Source organism: Tursiops truncatus, chromosome 11 (assembly GCF_011762595.2).
Source record: "Tursiops truncatus isolate mTurTru1 chromosome 11, mTurTru1.mat.Y, whole genome shotgun sequence".
Lineage (NCBI taxonomy): Eukaryota > Metazoa > Chordata > Mammalia > Artiodactyla > Delphinidae > Tursiops > Tursiops truncatus.
Window position 1 is genome coordinate 58,366,895 of NC_047044.1, and position 26,292 is coordinate 58,393,186.

The following is a 26,292-nucleotide window of genomic DNA, read 5'->3' on the forward strand; positions in this document are numbered from 1 at the left end:
TATTGGTCAGTCCACGGGTGAAGCTCCGGGTACCCTGTTTTAGAGGGACATAGGCATTCTAGAATGCTATGGGAGATTTGAGTTTAGGCTAGATATTTCTCATCTGTGCTCCTGCTGCACCCTATCTTGGCCTTTCCCTGGACTGTCAAAGCACAGGGTGAGTGACTGTTGGGTACTGTGGAGAGGATTCCAGCCCTGGGATGTTAAACTAGATGGTCTCTTATGGTCCATTCTAACTCTCAATGCAAAAATAAGACTGTCTGAATTAAGTCAATAGGGAAAACTTCTGGGTGAGATCAAATTCTGTCACCTTTTATTCCTGAACTTCAAAAGTAAAAACATTCCTATACTTTTTACTCTTAAGTAATTTCTAAATTGAAAAAAATTTTTTTCCATATTTGTGGAAGACTGTTTAAAGCTGAATTATGACAAAAAAAATGTATGCTCAATAAAATGTTTGATAGTTAAAAATAGAAGAAAAACATTATTCTTAGTCCTACACCTAAATAAAACAATTGTTATTTTGATAATTCTTTCTGGTCTCTTTGTACATGGATTATTTATAAATACATACGTTTTTGTTTTGTTTTGTTTTTGCGGTACATGGGCCTCTCACTGCTGCGGCCTCTCCCGCTGCGGAGCACAGGCTCCAGACGCGCAGGCTCAGCGGCCATGGCTCACGCGCCCAGCCGCTCCACGGCATGTGGGATCTTCCCGGACCGGGGCACGAACCCGTGTCCCCTCATCGGCAGGCGGACTCTCAACCACTGCGCCACCAGGGAAGCCCAATATATACGTTTTTAAACAGATCTGTATTCAAATTTGTGTACTACTTTTTTCATCTATTATTGTATCATGTTACTGTATATTCCTCATAAGCATCATTTAAAAATAGATATGCTGGGCTTCTCTGGTGGCGCAGTGGTTGAGAGTCCGCCTGCCGATGCAGGGGACACGGGTTCGTGCCCCGGTCCGCGAAGATCCCACATGCCGCGGAGCGGCTGGACCCATGAGCCATGGCCGCTGACCCTGCGCGTCCGGAGCCTGTGCTCTGCAACGGGAGAGGCCGCAGCAGTGAGAGGCCCGCTTACCGCAAAAATAAATAAATAAATAAATAAATAAAAATAGATATGCTATTCCATCAGATGGGCTTACATCACCATAATTAAGCATAACTATACCTTCACTGTTCACTTAAATGAATAAGTGATTATCTGAATTTTAAAAGTTTACGGGTGTGATTTTTGAAAAACTATCTGGGCCTCTTTTGGTACCATCTTTTCTTTTATCCTGCTTTAAGTGTGTCCCTCTTCCTGTTTAACATAATTCCAGAACTCCTTCCTACCTTTTCCCCAGTGACCAGATTCTCTCCCATCTTTACTTTTCCTTCTTCACTAGTGCTTTCCTCTCAGTTCATAAACATCCTCAAGCCTTTCTCATCATAAGGAAAAACACCCCTACACAACCCACTTCCTCAGCCTCCAGTGCTCCTCTAGCTGGTTCTCTCTCTTTTCCTTCCTTGGAAATCAAGCTTTCGACAGGGTTGTCTTCAGTCCCCATCTCTCTGTCTCACCTGTTCACTGTGAGCCACTGCAGTCTGTCTTCCACTCCCAGTGCCTCACTGAAACTGCTCGCCACAGTGCCACCCAACTCCATGGAACCGCCTTCTGCTGTGGTGTCCACAGTCCCACATCCTGGCAGTTTTTGCTTTTTTTAATTTGACTTGTGTTTGCAGTTTTTGACACTTCTTTTCCCTCTAAGCATTCTACTTCCTTAGCTTTTGTGTGTGTGTGTGGGGGGGAAACACATAACATAAAATTTACCACCTTAACCATTTTTGAGAGTATATAGTTCAGTAATGTTAAGTATATTCACATTGTTGTGAAACAGATCTCTGGAACTTTTTCATCTTGCAAAGCTGAAACTCTACTCATGAAACAAGCATTCCCCCTTCCCTCCCCGCTCCCTACACCCCCAACTCCCTTAACTTTTGTGACCATCTTCTCTCCAGGATTTTCTCTTATCTCTGGCCAATCTTTCTCAGTCTTCTTTTGCAGGCTCCTTTTTGTCCCCCTTTTAAAATGTCACTGATAAAGTATTTTCATGCACTGTTGTTGGTGGTGTAAATTGAAAAGGCCTTTCCAGAGTATCGTATGGAAGTGTCTAGGAAAGCAAATAGCAGGCACACCATTCAGTGCCGCAGTTCCACCTCTCAGTGGAATCTGTCCTAGGAGAGAGATTTGTTCTTGTGCTCCAAAAAATCTTGTTACAAGGGGTGTTAACTGCAACGTGCTTTGTTTCAGGGGAACACTTGGCAGTCAGGCAAACTTCAGTCATGAGAGGATAATGGCAGAATACGTTGTAATCAAGGCTTAGACTGGTGGATTGGAAATTCTTACCACTAGAATATAAACTACATGAGAGAAAGAACCTTATCTGTCTTACTCATACGTGAATCTGTGCAACTTCCCTGGAGGTCCAGTGGTTAAGACTCCGTGCTTCCACTGCAGGGGGCGCGGGTTCGATCCCTGGGGAACTAAGATCCCCCATGTAGTGCAGCACAGCCGAAAGAAGAATCTGTATAGCAAAGAAGGGCAGTTGAAAGAATGAATGTTCACCAGTCAATGGATGGGGAGAGGAAGGTGGGAAGAGAGGCTATATTCTTTTTTTTTTTTAATATAGATTTATTTATTTATTTTTGGCTGCCTTGGGTCTTCGTTGCTGCTCGTGGGCTTTCTCTAGTTGTGGTGAGCGGGGGCTACTCTTGGTTGTGGTGTGCGGGCTTCTCATTGCGGTGGCTTCTCTTGTTGCAGAGCACGGGCTCTAGGTGTGCGGGCTTCAGCAGTTGTGACTCGCGGGCTCTAGAGCCCAGGCTTAGTAGTTGTGGCGCACGGGCTTAGTTGCTCCGCAGCATGTGGTATCTTCCTAGACCAGGGCTCGAACGCGTGTTCCCTGCATTGGCAGGCGGATTCTTAACCACTGCGCCACCAGGGAAGTCCCGAGAGGCTGTATTTTTTTAAAATGAAAATATAGTCATATATACTTGTGAAAAAAGAAAAACTAAAAAAATAAGCAAAGAGTCAGTGCTCCCCAGGGTTCTATAGTCTTCAGACCAACCCTTATTTTCTGTTTTCATTCTGTATACTTTCCCTGTGTGGCCTCTGAAAACCCATCAGCTACTACCTTCATGATTTCTACTTGGAATCTCAAACTGTACATGTCTAAAACTAGGATCATTGTTTTTTTACCCCATCCAGATCTTTTTTTTTTTTAATTCTTATATTGGTAAATAAGAATTCACCACTACTTAGCCAAGGCAGAAACAAAAGAGTCATCTTTTTATTACTTCCTGAACTAATATAGATTCAGATTCCTTCTTTTTAAATTTTTATTTGTTTATGTTATTTTTTTTTTGGCCACGCTACCCAGCTTGTGGGATCCTAGTTCCCCAACCAGGGATCGAACCCGGGCCCCCCCGCAGTAGAAGCGCAGAGTCCCAACCACTGGACTGCTTGATTCCTGATTCCTTCTCTGAAATGTCTTGGTTTGAGCCTTTATACTTTTTCTTAATCTGAATTTTAAATAAACTCCTACAAAGGTCTCACTTTCTCTAATCTTCCCTACCCCCTATATTTTCTGTACAGTTACCAGAATCTGCCAGCCTAAAACAGAAAGCTGATCATGTCAATTTCTTAAAAATCCTTCAGGTGTACACACACTTAAAGAATCTCCCCTACAACATTTATACTAATTACAAAGGAAAAAATAATAACTCTTAGAGTAGAGAAACCTGACAGACAGCACTTAACCAAAGGGTCAGAGTTAGTATCACCAGGAACAGTACAAATCAACATTATGTGCTCCTGATATGATGCATTGAGAACACGATGCCACTTCCTTGCTATTTTTGCCCAAAATGAAACCTGAATTTAATCATGAGGAAACATCAGACAAATCCAAATTGAGAGACATTCTCATATACCTGGTGTGTATTCTTAAAAATGTCAAATTTATGAAAGACAAAAAAGATTTAGTAACTTTTTCAGTTAAACGATTAAAGAAGCTTGACAATTCAGTGCATAACATAATTCAGCATAATCTTGAATGTTCTTTTGCTAAAGGAGATTATTGGGACAGTTGGAAAAATTGGAAAAAAAGTTTGTAAATATAGTATTACATCAATGTTAATTTCCTGATTTTCATAATCTTACTATCAATATATAAAATAATGTTCTTTTTAGGAAATACAGTACACAGTAAAGTTATTTAGGGTTAAAAGCATCAAGTCTACAGTTTACTCTTAAGCAGTTCAGAAAATTTTTATCCATCTATCAGTGTATATATATAGCAATGATAAAATAAATGTGGTTAAATGTTAACATTTAGGGAGTCTGTATGAAGGATATATGGGATCTTTGTAAGTCTGAAATTGTCAAGATAAAAAATTAAACCCTGTAAATTTATGTCAACAAAAATCCTTCAGGTGCTCCTGTAGCTTTCAGATTAATTCTAATCCTAGTGTCCTAGCGCCTTCATTAGTCCTAATTTAAACTATCCCTCTCCAAACTTCTAATGCTGTATGCTGTCTCTTTGTTGTTGTTTGAGCCAGGATTCTTTTGGCTGTAAGATACAGAAGTGCAGGGACTTCCCCCCTGGTCCAGTGGTTAAGGCTCCGTGCTCCCAATACAGGGGGCCTGGGTTCGATCCCCGGTCAAGGAACTAGATCCCGCATGCCGCAACTAAGAGTCCACACGCTGCAACTAAAAGATCCTGCATGCTGCAACTAAAGATACTGCACACGGCAACGAAGATCCCGCTTGCCACAACTAAGACCCGGTGCAGCCAAATAAATAAATAAATAAATTTTTAAAAGGTACAGAAGCCCAACTCAAAGCTTAAGCAAAAAGAGGATACACAGGGCTTCCCTGGTGGCGCAGTGGATGAGAGTCCGCCTGCCAATGCAGGGGACACAGGTTCGTGCCCCAGTCCGCGAAGATCCCACATGCCGCGGTGCGGCTGGCCCCGTGAGCCATGGCCACTGAGCCTGCGCGTCCGGAGCCTGCTCCGCAATGGGAGAGGCCACAACAGTGAGAGGCCCGCGTACCGAGAAAAAACAAACAAAAAAAAGAGGTGTCTTGCAGAAGCCAAAGATAGGAAGGCAACTGGGTCTTGGGAACAAAGCAGTCACTCTGAAGCCTCAGGACTTTCCAGCTCTTATCCAGGCCTTTCTCACTGTGTCTGTTTCAGTCTTTTCTTTCCTTCTGTAGATTTGTCTTCCTCAGTCCACATGACAGGCAAAGAAAGACCAACTCATCTTTCTTGGTATCAAGCTCAAATTCTCAGAGATAGGATCCATTGGCCCTGCTTGGGTTGCATGCTCACCCTTGTCCCAGTCAGCTGCTGCCTAGGTTAAAGTCTCACAGTACTAGTGAGGCAGCTTCTCCTGGAGCCATGTGGATGAAAGAGAAAGGGAGTGGAATTCCTAAAGTGAACAATGCCATGGTCTGCACTACAGCTCTCAATAGTGGAGGTCCACAGGACAGTGACACTGGACTGCTCTTGGCTGTCTTACCACTGTCCTCATTGTTCAGTTCAGTGAGTTGCAACAAGGAGAATCACAAGGGGCCTTAGTTCTGGGTTTCACATTTCACTTTATGATGTCTTTAATATTACCCTTCATGTACTCACTCTAATCCATTACTGTTGATGGATTATTCAAGGGAATGTTGGCATAGGAACAGAAGGTCAAAGGTCTGAGGAGAGACAAATAGATGGATATCCCTATTTTAGAGGAAGATAGCCAGACCAAGGTGGTTTAGAGTGACAATTTCAGGGGGATTGTTAGTAAGCCCAAGGCCCTGAACTTAGGCCCTAGAGATGGAGGAACAAGAATACAGAGAAGTGGTGGTGATGGAGGTCAGTGTAATTGTAGCAGTGTCATTGGGTATCGTTGTTCCTATACAAAATGGGTAAAGAAAAATAAGTGGTTCCAAAGTGAGCCTTGTGATTTCTTGTCTCCATTAGCCTACATTAATCAGGATTTTTGTCAGTTTAAAGAGATAAAAACCCAGCTCAAACCAGCCTAAACATAATAGGGAATTTACTGACTCATGTAACTTATGTTCAGAAAATGATTGTGGCGTCAGGCATGGCTGAATCCAGGCCCTCAAATGATTTCACCTGAATTTGATTTCTCAGCTCTGCTTTCTTCATTATGGCATCATTTTTTTTTTTTTTGGCCATGCTGTGTGACATGTGGGATTTTAGTTCCCCGACCAGAGATTGAACCCATGCCCCCTGCAGTGGAAGCGCAGAGCCCTAACCACTGGACCACCAGGGAATTCCCAATTATGGCGTCATTCTGTAAGTAGGCTGTCCTCATTAATGGCAGAGATGGCCACTGACCACTCTGAATTGTACATCCTACCGCTATGCAAACACCATGAGAGTTCCAGTAGAAGTCCCAGGCATCTCTCTCACTGTCCTAGGTTGGGTCACATGTCCACTAGGAAACAGGTTCTGATTCCTGAAGGAAAATTGTGATGCTGTTTACAGAAAATGGGATGTTAGGTAGGCAAAATACATGTCCACTGTACTCTGCTGGGAAGCTTCCAGTTAAAGCAACATTTAATCACACCAAACATTTTACTGTTTTGTAAAGAACTGTGCTTGGTGCTAAATTGGATGTAGCACTTGAGTTCCTACTCTTAAGGAATTTTTAATCAAGTAGTAGAAATTAGATATGTACATAAATAGGGAATTCCCTGGCAGTCCAGTGGTTAGGACTCCGCACTTCCACTGCAGGCGACACGGGTTGGATTCCTGGCTGGGGAACAAAGATGCCGTGTGGCTTGGACAAAAAAAAAAAAAAAAAAATGTATACCTAAATAATGGTTACTCTTGTGTATTGAGTGCCTAGTATGTGCCAGCAGGCATTGTGCTAAATGTTTTATATGTATTGTTTCTTTGAGGGCAACTCTGTGAGAGTCACTTCTGTTGTTACTTATACCAATGTTATCTGTTTAAAAAGCCGTGCAGGGCTTCCCTGGTGGCGCAGTGGTTGAGAGTCCGCCTGCCAGTGCAGGGGACATGGGTTCATGCCCCAGTCCGGGAGGATCCCACATGCTGCGGAGCGGCTGGGCCCGTGAGCCATGGCCGCTGAGCCTGCACGTCTGGAGCCTGTGCTCCACAACAGGAGAGGCCACAACAGTGAGAGGCCCACGTACTGCAAAAAAAAAAAAAAAGCCATGCAGGCTTAGGAAGTATACGTAAGCCTGCCCAAGGTCACACAGCTAATGAGTAGTAGAACCGGGCATCTAAATCCAGTCAGTCTTGACTCAGTCCAGTGCTGTACTTTAGCTTGCACTTGACCTATCAAGGCCTCTCTGCATCCATCCCATTCCCCACCCTTTTATTTATTTATTTATTTTTAAATTTTATTTATTTATTTTTAATTTTTGGCATGCCACGAAGCTTGTGGGATCTTGGTTCCCTGACCAAGGATCAAACCTGAGCCGTGGCACTGGACCGCCAGGGAAATCCCTCACTCCCCACCCTTTTAAATTGAACAGCCTGATTCTGAATTCCTGAGAACTACATGATTGACTCAGCTCATTTTTTTCAGGACATCACAGCTGATGGCTGGTCTGCAGATTGTCTGCCCTTATATCAGGTACCCATCCTTGCTCCAATTAGCCCACTGGCTGGATGTCCACAGGGGAATTTCACTTACTGTTCAGTGATGTCTTGTTTGGGTTTGACCCTTAGGAGCCCAAAGAAGGGGCATGGCAGCCTCGCTGCTCTTTGAGTCTTTGTTCTCCTGAACTTCCCTCCCATCACCACCACCTAAATTCAGACTCTCACTACTTCTCTCCTGCCTAGATGTTCTTCCTGTCTCTAATCTCACCCCTGTTTACAGAGTGATTCTAAAAAAGAACTTTTATCACATCATTCCTTTTAAGTGTTTCAGTGGCTCCCCATAGCCTTCAGGGTAAAGTCCAAACTCCTTACATAAGACTTCTCATGGCCTGGCCCTTACTTGCCTTTCCAGCCTTGTATTTTGACACTCCCTCTCTTGCACCCCTCAGATCGAACATTTTCTGAACCACTTACAGTTGCCTGAACTCATCATATCCCCTCTTACCTTTTTTTTAAAAATATTTATTTTAATTAATTAATTTATTTTTGGCTACGTCGAGTCTTAGTTGCAGCACATGGACTCTTTAGTTGTGGCACGCAGGCCCCTCCTTGCGGCATGCAGGCTTCTCTCTAGTTGTGGTGCGTGGGCTCAGTAGTTGCGGTACGGGGTTAGTTGCCCCAGGGCACATGGGATCTTAGTTCCCGGACCAGGGATCGAACCTGCGTTCCCTGCATTGAAAGGCGGATTCCTAAGCACTGGACCGTCAGGGAAGTTCCCTTCTGGGCTCTTAATATGCTCTTTCATGTGCCTAAAACCCTAATGCCCCACCCTGCCCTGGCTCCCCCCGCCCCCCACACACAACCTAGCTAACTTCTTGCTCGTCCCACTGGTGTCCTGGAAAACTTCTCAGCCTCCCTCTCCTTTCGGCCTGGGTCAGGTATCCACATCTCTTGGCCTCATAGTGCCCTGTGCTCTCCGCGGCATGTGGGATCCTCCCGGACCGGGGCACGAACCCGCGTCACCTGCATCGGCAGGCGGACTCTCAACCACTGCGCCACCAGGGAAGCCTATCACTTCATATTTTAAGTGTATATTTATATAAAATCTTTTCCCATTAGAATTAAATTTCTTGAGTCAGCTCCCCCCCCACCCAAATGACTGTCACATAGTAAGCTCTCAGCAAATATTTATCGGACAAATGAACGAATCTTGGCAATGAGATCAAGTTGGCACATATCTGTAATCTTCTGAACTGGCCTCTTTTTTCCTCTGTTGTTCATTCCAGGACCTGGGTTTCAGTGATGAGACATGGGGTATGATGTAACCCGTTTCCAGGGGGATGTTGACGAAGACCTTATCTGTCCTATTTGCAGTGGAGTCTTGGAGGAGCCAGTCCAGGTGAGTCGGTCTGATGGCAGGTTTGGTGGGGCAGTAGATGGCAGTGGAGCTAGTACAAAATATTCAGGGACTTCCCTGGTGGTGCAGTGGTTAAGAATCCGCCTGGCAATGCAGGGGACACGGGTTTGATCCCTGGTCTGGCAAGATCCCACATGCTGCAGAGCATCTAAGCCTGTGTGCCACAACTACTGAGCCTGCATTCTACAGCCCGCGAGCCACAACTACTGAGCCCACATGCTGCAACTACTGAAGTCCACGCGCCTAGAGCCTGTGCTCCACAACAAGAGAAGCCACCGCAATGAGAAGCCCATGCACACAACCAAGAGTAGCCCCTGCTCTCTGCAACTAGAGAAAGCCTGTGCACATCAACGAAGACCCAACGCAGCCAAAAATAGATAAATAAATGAATTTATATATATGAAAAGAAAAACATAATTGGAACATTTGGAAATTTAAAAAATATATATTCATAGGAAATGGGGCCACTGTGTTCAGGTCCCCCTTCCCCCACTCCCCGCACTCCTGACACACACAGAATAGAGGTTTGGTGCAAAGGAGCAGTGGCCGCTACAAGAGGAATAGGGCCTTCCAGAGTCTGTCGAGAGGTGGACACCACAGAAGTACAGTGGTTCAGATTTTCTTCAGAGGTCACTGTGAGACTTGTGTGCTGTAAAATGGTCAACTGTTTCTGTCCTCTTGACAGTAGTTTGGTAGCTTCTTTTTCTCTTCAGGGGCTCTGACTAGGTTCCATCTTCCTACCCATGACTGAACTCCTGGACTCTTCTAATAAGTTCTCTCTCCATTTTCATGATACAGTGTTTCAGGTAATCAGCCGGTCTTCCTGCGGGCCTGTGTACTGTTTAACAAATCGCAGGTGGGGAACTGTGTGAACTGACCTAGTTTCTTCCTGGGATTTACTGAAAAAAAAAAAGTTTTTGATGCAGCCATGTACTCTGCATTTTGATATGAAAGCTGCCACCTTCACTAGGTCATTTCTCTACCGGCTTTGCCAGACCAGAGATAATTGTATCTTCCTGGGGCAGGTATGAGGAGAAGCTCATGATTACCAGGCAAGTATAATGAGTGAGATGAATTCTTAACTGTTGTATTCATGGGACACCATTCTGCACGGTCCTTATTGCCTATACTCTGTAAATACCAATTAATCCTCTGCCGCTCCTGGCTAGCTGGAGATAATCCCATTTTCCAAACCAGGACACCAGTTAGTGAGGTCGCATGACCCTTCCCCCACTCACTGCTAATACCACTCCCTGGGGCTCCCCTTGATTCTTGGAGTTTATTCTTACTCTCCAGTTTTCAACTACCCAAAGGAGAACAGATGCCTGAGCTGAATGAAAATCAGACTGCATTCCAGTGGCAGCTAGCCCTGGACCATTAGAAGCAGATTGGCTGGGTGTGGAGCAAGCTCTCCTGGTGGTGTCAAGAGGTCATGGGGTATGTCAGTTCCCTCCCCACCCTGGCAGGGCCTTGTCTGTTTTCTAGCACTATCATTTGAGGTGAGTCACATGTGGAGAAGTCAGTGGCAGTTGGTGACTAAGGCAGAACCTCCCCCCCTCCCGCCCGGACTCAGGCTTTACCTTCTGAGGAGCAGGCCAGGTTCCAGACACATTTCCAAGGGTAGAAAGCCTCTGCTAGGGATGCTGATTTCCCTACATCATATTTATTTATTTTTTGAATAGATAATAAATTCATATGGTTCAGAAGTCAAAACAGTATAAAAAGATATATGGTGGAAAAAAAAAAAAAGAGATATGGTGAACAGTCTTGCATCCATCTTTGTCCCAGTCCACCTAATCCCCCCATAGATAACCATTTTTACTAGTTTATTTGGTATCCTTCCAGTGTGTGTGTGGGCAGATAGAAGCAAGTATGAATGTATATGTATATTTGCCTACCTTTCTTACACAAAAGGTACCGCATTCTATATACTTCTGCAGAGGTGGCAGGTTTAGATAGGAAGGTCACCAAAGAGGTTCAGTTGAGCTGAGATCTGAATGATAAGGGGCCATTCTGGCAAAGGGGAGCAGCAAAAGCAAGAGACAGGAATGAGCAGGGTGTGGACAGGGAACAGAGAGAAAGCCAGAATGGCTGAAGTCAGTGCTGGGAGCATGATGTGAGGTGAGGAGAGGCCAGAGGCACAGGGCCAGATCAAACAATTTTATAAGTCCTGAGCAGGAGTTTGGATTTATTTTAAGTGTAATCGGAAACCATTGTAAAATTTTAAGCATGATCTATTTTGCCTTTTTAAACAATCACAGCTGCTGAGTGTAGGATGGATTATAAAGAGGCAAGGTAGAAGTAGGAAAACGAGTTAGAAGACATAATAATATAGATGAGAGATGATCGTTTGAACTGGATTAGCGGCAGTACAGACGGGGAAAAGTAGACAAACAGGATTTTTTTTTGGAGAGAGGGCCTATAAGATTTTGAAAAGAATCAAATATGTCTTTAAGTGAAAAATAAAAATGTACTGACAGTTGGATTAATGATATTGAGAATGACTTCTTTCCTTATGAAGCCTTTCTGTGTTACAGTCTTTGGTGTCTGTGAGCATCTTGAAGGCAGAAACTGTCTGTTTTTTTTTATCTTAAGCACGTAGCAAAATGTTTGGGACATAATAAGTGCTCGAGTCATTCATCCATGCATCAACATCTAGTGAGTGCCTACTGTGTTTGTCCCATGCTGGAGGCCAGATTGTATCTCCACAGAGGCCAGAGAGTCCTCTCTCTTTGCATTATCAAGGAAGTAGGCTGAAATATGATCTTTGTGAAACTGAAAAGAATGTGATTCTACAAAAATCTAGTCCTGTTTTGGAGGGTAGCCCTGGTCATTGGGACTCAGGGCAACGCCTCAGGTTGGGCCTCATAAAATAAGAACTTGGGGGAGTTCCCTGGTGGTCTAGTGGTTAAGGAATCAGCACTTTCACTGCTGTGGCTCACGTTCAATCCCTGGTCGGGGAACTGATATCCCGCAAGCCACTTGGTGTGGCCAAAAAAAAATTTTTTTTGAACTTTTGCCAGTAAATCTCTGCCCCCGCCTCCTCTCTACTTATCCCTCAAGACCCATATCAGATTCTGTCCTGTCCATAAATACCTGCCCTGATTGACCTAGACTGGAAAGATCTCACCCTACTCTGGATTTCTTTGGCAATTATTGAGTATGTAATCCAGTTGGCAATTAATGTTGACTACTGGGCCTCCCTGGTGGCGCACTGGTTGAGAGTCCGCCTGCCAATGCAGGGGACACGGGTTCGTGCCCTGGTCTGGGAAGATCCCACATGTCGCGGAGCGGCTGGGCCCGTGAGCCATGGCCGCTGAGCCTGTGTGTCCGGAGCCTGTGCTCCGCAACGCGAGAGGCCACGGCAGTGAGAGGCCCGCGTACCGCAAAAAAAAAAAAAAAAAAAAAATTGACTACCTTATGTCCTCTCTCTCATTGTCCTGGAATATTATTTATATCTCTTACTGTTATATAACTTTTTACTTGTTTGTCTTATGTCACAATCCATTTGGACTATTGGGCACAGGAAACATATCTGAAGCCTGTCCGCCACAATGCCTTGCCCATAGTAGATCTATATTTTGCTGTGACCCCAGGGACCTCTGGTCCTAGAAGCTGCGCAGAGGCTTGATTGGCTTTGCGGAGTTAATCGTACCCAGGCTCTTAGCTCCTGCTAATTCTCTTGTGCCCCTTTTGCGCTGCTCTCCCGTCTAGGCGCCTCACTGCGAGCATGCTTTCTGCAACGCCTGCATCACCCAGTGGTTCTCTCAGCAGCAGACGTGTCCGGTGGACCGGAGTGTTGTGACGGTCGCCCACCTGCGCCCAGTACCTCGGATCATGCGGAACATGTTGTCAAAGCTGCAGATCGCCTGCGACAACGCTGTGTTTGGCTGCAGTGCTATTGTCCGGCTTGACAACCTCATGTCTCACCTCAGTGACTGTGAGCACAACCCAAAACGGCCTGTGACCTGTGAACAGGGCTGTGGGTAAGATTCCTGCCCTTCTTCCGCCCACACAGATAAGGGCCTTCCCGTTTATACCCCTGTCTCTGGATCCCCTGCTCGCTAGCTGAAGAGGTCTCCTGCAGGCAAGGAGTGTTCCTGGCCCCCCGGCTCCCTGCTCCAAGATCTCACCCGTGCTGCTTTCCGAGCTACGATCTTTTTGCTCTTGCTTTAATGAAAGAAGGGAGACAGCAATTCAGCAATCTCTGTGATACCACTAAAGACTGATATACTTTATTCCTCCCTTTCATCCAGTACTACTTTTCTCTTTGTCAGATTGACTGCTCTAATATCCAGGCTTCTCATATTCCCTGTTGTCCTATTTTTTCTTTCTTTGGGGTGTGAAATATTTGATTAAATACTGATAGCTAGGGCTGTGAATCTAGGGCTTCTCAGAAGGAATGAGTGCACAGGCAGAATCTGTAGGAGGAAAGGAGAGCCACGTGGGAGATGAAACACTGTCTTAGACAGGGAAAGAGGCCCAGAGGAAGTAGACAGCAAAGGGACGAGGGAGAGCTGGGGAGAAGGAAATGAAGGCAATAAGCAAGAGGGCGCCTGAATGTTGGAAATGAATGAATGTTAGTCATTTCAGGTAGGAAAAAGCCCTCTCAGCAGTTATCTGCCTTTGCTCACATGTCCCATTAATGCTCCTATCCTGTTTTTTTCCCACCCTGGGTGGCAGCCTGGAGATGCCCAAAGATGAGCTGCCAAACCACAACTGCATTAAGCACCTGCGCTCAGTGGTACAGCAGCAGCAGACACGAATTGCAGAGCTGGAAAAGACCTCAGCAGAACACAAACACCAGCTGGCAGAGCAGGTAGGGCGCAGAGAACACAGGGCAGCACACGTCTTTCACATGCAGATAACCTCGCGCCCGTGGCCTGTGGGTGGCAGGCGTGGATGTGAGCGGCAGATCTGTGCGTGCGCTTGAGAGCCTGGTCAGTGGATACTCTGCCTGTGCATAGCAGTGAATCAGGCTGGAGCTCTTCTTGCTTCCCTTCATCCCATCAGTGGCATTCATTTACTTAACATTTATCAAATGCCTTCCCTTGAAGGCACTATGCTAAGCACTGGGGATACAGCTGGGAATGATACAGTTGTATCCCTGTCTTCATGAAGCTTCCACTCTGGTTGTTCCTCAGATCTCTCCATTTCCCTCATTCTCAGACAAACTTTTGTCTCTCATCTACTGTCTGTCTTAGCCATTATCCCTTGTTCTCCTCCCCACCCCCCACAGAAACGAGACATCCAGCTTCTCAAGGCGTACATGCGTGCAATTCGCAGTGTCAACCCCAACCTTCAGAGCCTGGAGGAGACGATTGAGTACAACGAGATCCTAGAGTGAGTGTCACTCAGGACGTGGAGTCATTCATCCCACGTCCTGGCACTGAGCCCTGGGGGGAGGGTAAGAAGAGGCCTGGGCTGGGGCCACTGCTTCTCAGGTGTTGGGATGAAGAACAGGGCCAGAGGAGGAGGCGATAACCTTCAACCCTAGCAGAGGATCTCATATTCTTTTGGGTGGTTGGAAGGGAAAGCTTACCCAAGAGTTAGATGGGTACCCACATGTACAAAGCCCTGTATTAAAGGCTGTGGGAGTGCTAGGAAGACCAACAAGAGAAGATATTGTCCCTGACTTCAGGGAGCTTACAGTTCAGAGAAGAAGAGAGTACAAATCCAGGAAAGTGATCTAAAATACAGCAAAAACAAGTGAAGTAAACAAGCGAAGTCTAAGATCCCTTTCAGTTCTGGAGTTCTGCATAGTTCATAGACTAAACTGTGAGTCAGTCTGTATAGTGCAAATAGTGCTGCGAGGGACACAGTATAGAGGAATAATTGCTTCATTCATTCAGTACACATTTGTTGAGCACTTACTACATGCCAGGCACCATGTGCTAAGTATTGGGATTTTTAAGAAAAATAACAGGAACCCTACTCTCGTGGAGTTTAATCTGGTGAGTAACATGTGGTGACACTCGGATGGGACCAACTAGGGAAAGATCTGGAGTTTCTGAACTAATGATGGAAGGAAAGAAGGAGGAATCGAGTTAGGTTGAGTGCAGAGCAGGCAGTCGTTCCTATTAGGAGAAAAGCCAATGCAGAGAAAGGGGACGAGCTGGACTGACCACCTCCAAATCCCTCCACACAGGTGGGTGAACTCCCTGCAGCCGGCACGAGTGACCCGCTGGGGAGGGATGATCTCCACCCCAGATGCTGTACTCCAGGCTGTAATCAAGCGCTCCCTGGTGGAGAGTGGCTGTCCTGCGTCTATTGTCAACGAGCTGATCGAAAATGCCCATGAGCGTAGCTGGCCCCAGGGTCTGGCCACACTAGAGACAAGACAGATGAACCGGCGTTACTATGAGAACTACGTGGCCAAGCGCATCCCTGGCAAGCAGGCTGTTGTCGTGATGGCCTGTGAGAACCAGCACATGGGTGATGACATGGTGCAGGAGCCAGGGCTTGTCATGATATTTGCGCATGGCGTGGAAGAGATATAGGAGATCTCGACGGGCTATCTGGAAGAGATGAAAATCAGAAAATCCTGTCACTCCAGCAGCGGGGCCCTGAGTCCTCCCCACTTTCCTTAATTCCGTGGCTAACGCTAGAGCCACACATCTCCCTGCTCTTCTGCCACTGAAGAGGGCCCCAGGGCACTCTGCTCAGGCTTTCAGGTGGGAAACCCAGATTCCCTCCATTTGCCTAATTTCTTCCCCTAAAATGTCTGTATATTTTCCATCTGGTTGGGAAAGTCCCCACCTCTATTTCTGTTTTCCTGCCTAGGGTCCTGGTTCCAGATGTTTTCAGAAAGCACAAAGATACTCATTTTCTCTAGAGGATCAGGATGGAGTAAGGCATCTCTAACTGTTCCCCTCCTCCAAAACCAGGGAATCCAGAGCAGGCAGGCCTTTGACTCTCTAAACAGCATTTAGGGGGTGGCTCTGGGGAGCAGACATCCTAAAGAAATGGTAAGGATGGAACAAAACCCTAGAAATAATGAGGCCAGTAGGCCATCGCTGGTGGCCCTTAGGGGAAGACTGGACCTCTGTGCCAAGCAATACCCTGTTCAGCCCACCTTAAAGGTGTGGGCTCCCGCCGGGTCTGCAGGTGTGCAGGTGGGGATGCTGAAAATTTCCAGATGAGCTCTTCTTTCCTACACTTTCTCACAATTAGGGAATGACAGGGTTGGGGTGAGGGGTTAGTCCATTGGGGTGAATATGCTCAGCAGGAAGCAGCTCTCTGGCTTTTGCTGAAATTGGGTAGGCACTGCCTCTGGCACAGGCCATAATAGTTCCATAGACTCCTCTCTCTCAGCCCTGTGATTGTAACTAGTTATTTTGATAATTTTCTTTGGCCATTGTTTGTTTATATTTCACTCCCTCCCTCACAGTTTTTCTTTTTTAAGAATGGCCTGATTATGGCTACCCCACTTTTCCAGCCCAGCCACATTGTTGGCAATTTAATTTATTTACTTTTTTTTTTTTAAGAAAGGAAAAAGAAAAAAAAATTTACAAAACTTAAAACTTTTCTTTTGCTGTTCCTATTGTGGGGATCTTTGGATAGGGTGGGACGGGGATGGGGTCTGTCTTATGTTTTTCCTTTTCAGCACAACCTTTGGCTTTAATATAGGAAAGGCTAAGGGAGTCCTTGGCTGAACTGAAGTCTGCCCCAGTCCTCCATAACCCATCTGAGATGAGGAGCTTCCTCTATTCCAGTGATGGATGTGACAGTCCCGCATCAATGGCTGTGCCCTCTGGAGAACTTTGCTCCCAGCCCATCTAGGGTCTCACTGTAAAACTCTGGACTTCGAGTATTAATTTTGAAGAAATCCTGCCCGCCACTCCCCCCAACACCCGGTTTCCTTGGAGATATATATATAGCTGGGTTCTAAGCTTCATCAGGCAAGATGGGATAGAAATTATGTCTCTGAGTACAGGCTGTGCTGTCTCACCCGTACCCCGTTAGGACTTCAGCTGCATTTCGGGATGCCCAGGGCATTCCTTAATCCCTGGGGTGACTAGCAGAGTAAGAGAAGGGGAGGAATAGTGGGTATGATTATCTTGATATGCAGGTGGAAGTGGGGCTGGAGAGAGATGCCATAAAGCTTCTCTTTTTGGAGCTTTTTCCAGGCCAGCTTGCGGTAGGTCTGGGTAGCTGGGTCATGGCTCCACTGGAACTGTGGGGAGGAGGGAATACAGCTTGAAGGGGGTGAGGAACAGTCATATGTTCCAGCTCCAGGACATTGTGCTCAGGAATTTGAAAACGCTGCTATACTTAGTCTGGTTACGACATTTCTTCCACTCCCCTCTGCCCCTGCCTGCCTTACCCAGGCCCATACCCTCCTGTTGTCACCCTAAGATGGAGCCAGGAAGCTCAGTTAAGGCTTCCCTACCCTTTGCACTAGTGTCTCTGCAGGTTGCTAGTTGTGTTATATATGTGCTGTTCCATGGTGTTGACTGCACTAATAATAAATCTTTTACTCAACTCTCTCAATTCTTAATTCACATCACTCCCCTCATGAAGGTTCTCCTCTGCTTTGGCCTTTCTCTCACCTTAATTCCCCTGACTTCTTCCTTGCTTTGTAACCTACTCTTGTCTTAGAACTAACCTCTGTTTTAGGAGGAGTTCTATCTGGGAGGAGTGTGCACCTCATATCTTCTTTGCCTTGTGTACCCTCCTACATCCTTCCCTCCTGACTCCTGTTCTGCACAGCTGAAGCACTCTCACCTGTCATCTGAATTGTGCTCTTTTCAGGGTTTACCTTTGCTCCAAATCCATGTCTTCCCTATGTGTTCTGGGATTTGGGGACATTTTCTATAGACGATATGCAAGTACCTTTCCCCCTTGTCCCACAAACACCTTTGCTTTGGAATCTGGGATTCCATTGAAGTCAGGGAACCCTCCACCCCCAGTGTCTCCTAACCAAGAAAGTATACAGGAGGAAAGGAACCTGGAATGACTGCACCTGCTGTGGTTGTCAAATCTTGATAAACCCTTTTGTAGGCATTTGCTGCCACCTCCCTATCATGAGAAAAAAACTCTTTTACCACAGTGTACCATATTATAAATTTGTTGAGCATTTATCGTGCACCTAACGCAAATCTAATAGCACTCTAGATACTTTAGTGGCGCCAAAAAAAAAAAGCATAAGGACATTCCTGTGCCCACTGAATTTACTACACTACACTTTCATACATACGAGGTCTGATTAGAAGATACTGATGAACGTATCACAGTATAGAGCACAAGTGGCAATATATGTACTCTAATGAGACCGGTAGTGCTTTTTTTTTTTTTTAAGCTTCAAAATTACTTTTAGAACCTGCTGCTCATTCTTTTGAATGTCATGAATGATGCCAAATCTTCCTTTTAAGGTAGATTTGGTTTTTTGGAAACAGTATTCATTGAATATCTATTCGCCAAGAACTCACTAGGGTGGGGCTGGGGGGGGGGTGGTTCATGTAGCCAAATGGCACCTACCTTCAAAGAACTTACTCCCTAATTGAGATGAGTGTATAAGAAGACATCATAAATGTGGGAAGTGGATCTTACCACAAGCAATATGTGAGCAGAGGGAAGATAAAGCCACTGATTCTGATAGGTTCCAGGAAAGACTTCTCCAAGAGGTGTATTTGTTTTAGATCAGAGGTTGGCAAACTACAAGTTGCATGCTGCTGCCTGATTTTGTGGGAAGAGTTTTACTGGAACACAGCCATGCCCATTTGTGTTATGTGTATTGTCTATGGCTGCTTTTAGATTACAGCAGTAGAGCTGAGTAGTTGCCATAGAACTACGGACCACAAAGCCTAAAATGTGCTATTTGGTCCTTTACACAAAATGTGCCAACCTGTTCTAGACTTTTAAGGTCAGGACAGTGGGCAGGGAAGTAGAGAGGGTTTGTTGTTTTTTTACTTTAGTATATACATTTTAAAATTCAGAACATTTTTTTTTCTACGTTGCCAAAATAACAAATGCTTAAAGTTAACAACGTATCCTTAATCTAATACAAATCTATGTTCACCCTTCCCCAGTTGGTCTAAGAAAAGTAGTTTTAGAGCTGATTTTTGTCCAACCCTGGATCCAATCCAGGAACCATGCCATTACAAAAGGTTATGTGTTTTAACTCTCTCAGTCTGGATTCCTGGAACAAACTTTTTTTGGTAACACTTAATTTGTTGAAGAGAATTGGGCCAGTTGTTTAGAGAGTGGTCTTGGATTTGACTGATTGCTTCTTCACAGCGTCCTTTAACTTATTCCTCTAACCCCTATTTTTCCTAAACAGGATTAGATCTAGAGTCAGAGAGATTATTATTATTATTATTATTATTATTTTTTGGCCACACTGCGTGGCTTGTGGGATCTTAGTTCCTGGACCAGGGATTGAATCTGGGCCCTCAGCAGTGAAAGCGCAGAGTCCGAAACACTGGACCACCAGGGAATCCCCTAGAGTCAGAGAGATTCAAATTAACCAGTTCTGGGGATAAAAGACATCACAGGAGAGATGTTCTTTATGTTGTGTAACATCAGGACATAGGCCCAGTTGTCCCACCATTAGCCTAATCTCTTCACTGTACGCTTGTATTTGTTGAGAGAGATTTTTGAAACTGGCTAGGCGACAAATATGTGCCCTGAGCGAATGGGCAGCTGGCAGTGCAGCTCTGATTGGTCACTGCTATACAAGAACAGGGGCCCAACATTGCCCCTATTATTTTTTCAAGAACTTTTGGACATCCTAATGTTTATGCTAAATGTCACAACTTTTAAATGTTGGCTCAATATATATTTTTTTAATGTGGGCCAAAAAAAGAATAAAACAAAACAAAAACATAGGATCCACCAGATTTTTTTTTTTTTTTTTTTTTTAGTTACTCATCAGTTTATTCAACCCATACTTATGGAGCTCCAGGCACTGTCCTGTGTGCTGGAGATACATACAGCTGTGACAAAACCACCAAAGCCCCTGCCCTCCTGGCTGTAAAACTCTGGTTGAGGAGACAGACAAGAAACAAGATAATAAGAAAAACATGTTATGTTTGGTAGCATGAGTCCTAGGAGAAAAATAAATTGGGAAAAGGGGAGATGTAATTACAAACTGTAATTAATGTAATTACAAACTGGGGTAAGGGTCAGGACAGACACAAAGCAGGGTTTCTGCCCTAGATCTGGTGGTCAGGGAAGATCCATTTCTAGAGCAGAGGTCATTAATTCTATACTTCATCAGAATCACCTGGGAGTGGGGCTTAGTGGGCCCCATACTCAGAGACTGGCATTTTTCACATGATGCTTCTGGTCCCTGTGGGCCATATTTGGAGATGTTTTGGTCTGGAGATGTGAAGGCAAGATAGTGGAGTGGCTAGGAGCCCAGACTTCAAGGACAACAGCTCTGTGATGTGTAACCTTGGGTAAGGTACTGATCTCTCTGGGAGTCGACCAGAGTTTGCAATCTCTATTTTAAGCTGAGATAATACCATGAATAAAAACAAGTGAAGGTGAAGGACATGTTGAAGAGGGAACAGACTAGTGTAATCTGAAGCATAGAGTTTGTTGAAGGAAGTAATGGAAGATAAAACTAAAGATAATTTAGGGACAATTCTTGGTAGGCCTTGAATACATGGCAGGGAATTTGGACTTTAGTTTTACAGGTAGGTTTTTGAGAAGAGGAATGACTTCCAATTCATGATTCTGATGACGATGGGAAAACAATGAAAATTTGGTGACAATATTAGTAAGCTTTGCAGTAATTCATGTGAGAGGATTAGAACTTGAAATAGACCAGGAAAGAGGACAGAGACATGAGGGGAGAAAAATCAACAGGCCTTAGTAACTGACCAGATTCACTCAGCCAACATTTACAGCATGCCAGTCAAGTGCCAGACGTGGTTCTAGGCATTTGAGATACACAAATAATTGTATATTCCTTGAAAGGAATTTAAAGCTTAGGTGACGTACACTTGAACAAATAACAGGAAATACAGAATAGCATATTGCTAATAGGTAGGAATTAAGTACAATGGGACAACAGGAGGAAAGGGGTCAACTGTCTACCTGGTGGGATGCAGGAGGGAAGTTTTCTCAGGAATCATTGGAGCTGAGTTCCAAATAGGATCAGATATTGGCAATGAGGAAAGGGGCTAACAGCCAGGTTGAGCACGTACCGTGAGTCACGAACTAAATATTAAACATCTAGTCATCCCAGCAGCTTTATAAAAAAAGACTATTATCATGTCCATTTTCTATGTGGGGAAACCGAGACAAAGGACAAAATTCACGTAGCTAATAGTAAGAACTGGGATTTGAACTCAGAAAGTCATTCCAGAGCCTGGGCTCCCAACCAGTGCACATAACAAGGGGCATGTAACTAAAGATGAGTCACAGATAAAGACAGAGGTTTCTAATCTGTGAATAAGAGGACAGTGTCGTTAACCTGAATAGGGAGGAGAAGAGGATGAGCAGGTTTCAGGGGTGAAGTAATGAGCTCATTTGGGGAACAATCGGTTGGAAGTGCTTCCCCATAAGAGGGGGTTAGCCAGAAAAAGGAAATGTGGGTCTACAGCTTAAGAGAAAGAAGTTAGGGTTAAAGACGTGGATTTGGAAGTTATCTTCCCAAAGGTGATCAAGAAATTCCAGGAATGAATACAGCCACTAGAGTGAACGCGAAGAAAGCGAAGAATGTGACCTTAGGGACTTCCAGAAGTAATCTGGAACAGAATCTGGAAAACAGATGCATGATAAAGGTGGCTAGTGCTCAGCTTTTTTTTTTAAAGTAATTTTGAAGTAATGAATCATTTAAATGTGGCTCATAAACTAGCTGTGAAGGAGTTCCAGAAATGTTTTGTGCGATGAGAGCATTCCTGAAATAAGTGTAGGTTGAGATCATTTCAGCTCAAGTCCTCTAATGATTTGCTTTACTGGATAAACTTCAGAGATCCAAGCCTCTTAACATTTGGAACAAGTCAACAACTTGCAAGGGGATAATAAGTTCCTGTGTGTTAGATTTCCCCACATTAGCTTTTTAGTCACATAAAAGCAATTTGGATTAAGATCTAAGAATTTGTAGCTGAAAAAATCAGTATAGGGTGGCATTAGCTAGTCATTGGTTTTAAGGTGAAGAGACAGAAGGAAGGAATTAGGCTGTGATGTGGAGACACCCAGCCTGATTAGATTAGGGTATCTTACTGGAAAGAATTAAGGATTTAAAAAATGGGTGATTTAGGCAAGGCATATTGATAATAGGAGCATGTGTTTGAACAGATAGGGCACTGAAATTCCTAGACGGGATTAATACGATGAAAGCAGTGTTTTAGAGATTTAAGTGTGGTGAAACTGGGGCACCTGAAAGGCCATTGTAACACAAGCATGAAATAGATGATGTGATGGAGGAAGCAATGATTGATGAATGGTGGGCATGGCAGAATAGAAAATGTCTGATAATTCTTAAGGTTGGAAATAGATGGAATTGAGAGAATAGTACTAACAAATGGAAAAAGTTGAGAATGTGATTCTGGGAAAGAAAAAGTTTTGTTTGTGTTTTAGGTCGGAGTCCCCAACCCCCAGGCCTCGGACCGGTCAGGGTCTGCACAGCAGGAGGGGAGCGGCGGGGCGAGCCAGCGAAGCTTCATCTGCCGCCCCCCATGGCTCACACTGCCGCCTGAACCATCCCCCTCAACCCCTGTCCGTGGAAGAATCATCTTCCATCTTCCGCGAAACCGGTCCCTGGTGCCAAGAAGGTTGGGGACTGCTGTTTTAGGTGACATTAGGTCAGCTGTGCAGACATATAGGCAGCTGGAGATATAGGACGATGGTGTGGCTGAGAGGCCATGCCTGGAATGGTAGCTTGGGGTTTCTCTTTCTCGAGGAGGGAAAAGAATGAAGCTTTAGTAAAACTCCTCAGAAGAAGGGAGAAAATGAGATGGAGAAACAGTGTTCTAAGAGAAAAGCAAGGAAGTACAATGTCTCTCAAGCCCAGTAAGAAATCAGTGGTTTCAAACATAGCAAAGTTTTCTACCACAGGCTATTAAAGATAGCATGGAGCTGGAGGCAGAGGGTATACATTTTATTTTATTTTATTTACTTTTTAATTTATTTGGCTGCACCGGGTCTTAGTTGCATGCAGCATGCGGAATCTAGTTCCCTGACCAGGGATCGAACCCAGGCCCCCTGCATTGGGAGCTCAGAGTCTTAACCACTGGACCACCAGGGAAGTCCCAGAGGATACACATTTTATTTAAAAAAAAAAAAAAAAGAGTAGAAAACAACATGGTGATTTGAAAGTGTCAAGTGAAGGTATAGTATTGTTTGTCCTAAATTAATGAAGGATTGAATGAGTAGAGTAGGAGAATTTTAACTTGTTATGGAAGGATATTCATGGAAGCTTCCTTAGGAGGTTGAAATGAGTGGGACTGCAAGCCAAGGTGCAGAAGGTAACTTCGGCTCAGAAGAGCAAGGCCAAATACTGAACCAGAAAATGAAGAATGCCAGTGGGTAGAATGTAGTAAATACGTAAGAATAGTGAGAAAGGGGGGCTGGTTATGCAACACAAAGAAAAATATAAGGATAGAGAGATAGGATTTGTTGGGATGGAAGGGTGAAGGAATTGTGTGGGTGGTGGGCTATGGGGATGGTTACAATTTGAAATTATCTATTGTACAGGAAGGTTCAAAGTCTTGGCCTCTCACCCCCAGAGTTACAAGTCAAGCATCTGAGAGTGAAAAGTAGTATCTCAAGTACCAAACAACCTCAGCCAGTTTATTCTGGATCCAGATCCTCCATTTTGTAAACCATGGGGGCCTTCTTCTCTTCACAACATAGTTGTCGGTTGCCCTCTGCTGGTCAATTTTGGTCTTGGCTCTTCAGATATTTAAATTTGAGAGTGTGTGCAAAATGGGATTTGGTAGGAAGTCCAGTACAGAACCTATTAGATTCTATTCATTCAGTACATTTTTTTTTAATCACATCTATGTCTAAGGCCTAGTAGAGGAGGTATAAACAAATAAAATACACAGTCCTTACTCTCAAGAAGCTTACAGTCCAGTCTGAGTGAAGATTAAAGCATGTACACATGACTATGTTAAAAAACACCCATGTACGCAAAAAGGTTTTTTTGGAGTGGCTTATATGTGCCAAGAGTGTATATTCTATGGGGGAAGAAGGATTTCACATAGAAAGATTAGAGAATAGGATATGGTGGGAGACAGGTGGTTAGAGAAGACTTCCCAGGAGAACCAACATTTAAGTGGAGACTGAGAAGAAGGTAAGGATGAGAAAGATTATTTCAGGCAGAGAGCAGCATGAACACAGAAAAATACTATATGCCACCAGGAACTAACAGAATACCAGTGGATGAAATGTAGTGAATATGAAAAAGTGGGGAGAAAAAAAGGGACCAGGTCATGAAATACAAAAAGCAACCATGGAAGGGTTTAAGGTCCCCGGCTACCTTAAACCGGGGTAGTGTGGATGCTTTAGTGAAGCTTTATATATACATCAACTCATGTGGTCCTCAAAAGTACCCCTACCTTCAGCAAGTGGTGGGTCCAGCCTGCACTCACCTCTGAGAAAAGTGGACACAGTTGAGACTATTTAGGAGGTAGAATAATGTAACTTGTTTTATTTTATTTTAATTAATGTTTGCAGAAGCGTGTCAAAGGAGATGCCTTGCATTCAACCTAGTGGATGGTGGTGGTAAGTTCTAGCTGTTGTAATCAAGAACCTCAAAGAGGAGGGGTAAAAAGACGGGGAGGATGGAAAATAATAATGGTGTGGGGGCCAGGGGGAAGGAAGTGGTGAGGGAAAAACAGCATGAATGGAAAAAACAGCATAAGCAATGATAGGAAGGTGGGAAACTCCAAAGTGTAAATGTGTAAAAAGCTCTGTGAATTACCTTTGAACCCCCCTGCCCCCTGGGGAACCTTCTTGGAGATGTGGCTGTGCAAGAAATAAAATACAAAGAGAACATCTTCAACAGGTATCCTAGATATTCCCCACAGTGAGCAATTGGGAATAGGAAGAACGAGCTGAGGTGAGTACAGGAGGGTTAGAGGCTAGAGAAGGATTAATACCCTAGCTAGGAACTTGGAACATGGAGAATTCAGAACACATAATGAACACTCAAGAAAAAGTGAGTTATCTTCGCACACTCTGGCTCCAGCTAGATTGGCAGCGTTCATGATTCAATAGGTTACTCCCCACTAGCCCTGTGATACCTGAGGTGCAGCTCTTCACAGCAATCCCAGTGAGAGAATGCCTTGTTTCCCGGGTCTTCATTGTAATCAGGCCTACAAGATGTGACGTCTGGTCATGAAATCCAGAGGTGCCCTCTTTACCTGGAAACTCCAGTTTTGACTATTATAGCACAACAGTTATTCACATTCCCGAACAAAACTTAACCTTTCTTCAACCCAATCCTTTGCTATGCCCTCCCAAAAGAAGGAAACAAGGTATGCCAAAACTCTGCTTGCAAAGCTGAAGTTACAGAACTCTGAAAGTGCCTTGTATCCTAGCAGCCAATACAGTGGTGCATAATTACGCTTCTCATGGTCACCCTCATTCCCGCCCCCTCCCCCCAAATCCAGAGGTGAGACCTTCTGGCTTCTGTTTCTGAGACAAAGGGAAGTGCACGAAAGACACGTGGAAGACAAGGGGCTCCCTTCACACACTCTTGAGGAGAAAAAAAAAAAAGCGGCCGTCACGAACAGGATTCGAACCTGTGCGGGGAAACCCCATTGGATTTCGAGTCCAACGCCTTAACCACTCGGCCACCGTGACTTCCAAAACCACTCTCCGCCGCGCATTTACAGAAGGGGTCCGCATAGCGAACCGGAGGGAGTGCGACACGGGGAAGCCGGGCCAGGCCCAAACACACACACCCTGTGACCTCCTCCCGCCCCGCTCCTTACCTCTTCCTCCACGCCGCTCAGAGGAATAGAGTCTGGTGGACCGGGTGACCCAAGGAAGGAGGGTCTCCCGCCCCACGAAGATGAGGGTCTCAAGGAGCGTAAAGCTATTCAGGAGGCGACGGTGAGGCCTGCAGACGAAGCAGTTGGAGAGGAGGGGCTGGGCCCCCAGGGTAGCGGCTAGGGGACTCCTCGGGTTACGGAGTGAGAGGCGGACCTGGGACATGGCCTTAGGGGCGAAGGAGGCTCAGAAAGAGCGTAAACGGGGAACTCCTGGGGATGGATGAAAGGAAAGAACTTCTTGCGGAAAGGGGTCCGGAGTTCCTTGGGATTAGGGGTTCCGTG

The 26,292-nt window shown here is 44.9% G+C and overlaps 1 protein-coding gene, 1 long non-coding RNA gene and 1 other non-coding gene across 4 annotated transcripts; 1 reads left to right on the top strand and 2 right to left on the bottom strand.

The window, feature by feature from the left end:
- Positions 1-1,988: 1,988 nt before the first annotated feature.
- On the bottom strand, positions 1,989-25,944 carry LOC141275864 (uncharacterized). Of its 2 annotated transcripts, none has more exons than XR_012324358.1 (3): positions 25,258-25,944; positions 10,636-15,573; positions 1,989-3,006 (listed from the first exon to the last, which is right to left on the bottom strand). It is a non-coding gene; the product is annotated as an uncharacterized lncRNA (long non-coding RNA). The 2 variants fall into 2 exon arrangements; XR_012324357.1 differs by lacking the exon at positions 1,989-3,006 and adding an exon at positions 9,033-9,954.
- Positions 8,925-17,539, top strand: RNF41 (ring finger protein 41). The gene is made up of 5 exons (XM_004312005.4): positions 8,925-9,037; positions 12,770-13,041; positions 13,739-13,874; positions 14,295-14,398; positions 15,204-17,539. Exons 1-5 carry the CDS (start codon positions 8,948-8,950, stop codon positions 15,553-15,555), a joined length of 954 nt encoding a protein of 317 aa, XP_004312053.1. The 5' UTR covers positions 8,925-8,947; the 3' UTR covers positions 15,556-17,539.
- Positions 25,738-25,819, bottom strand: TRNAS-CGA (transfer RNA serine (anticodon CGA)). Its single transcript has one exon. It is a non-coding gene; the product is annotated as a tRNA-Ser (tRNA).
- Positions 25,945-26,292: the final 348 nt, after the last annotated feature.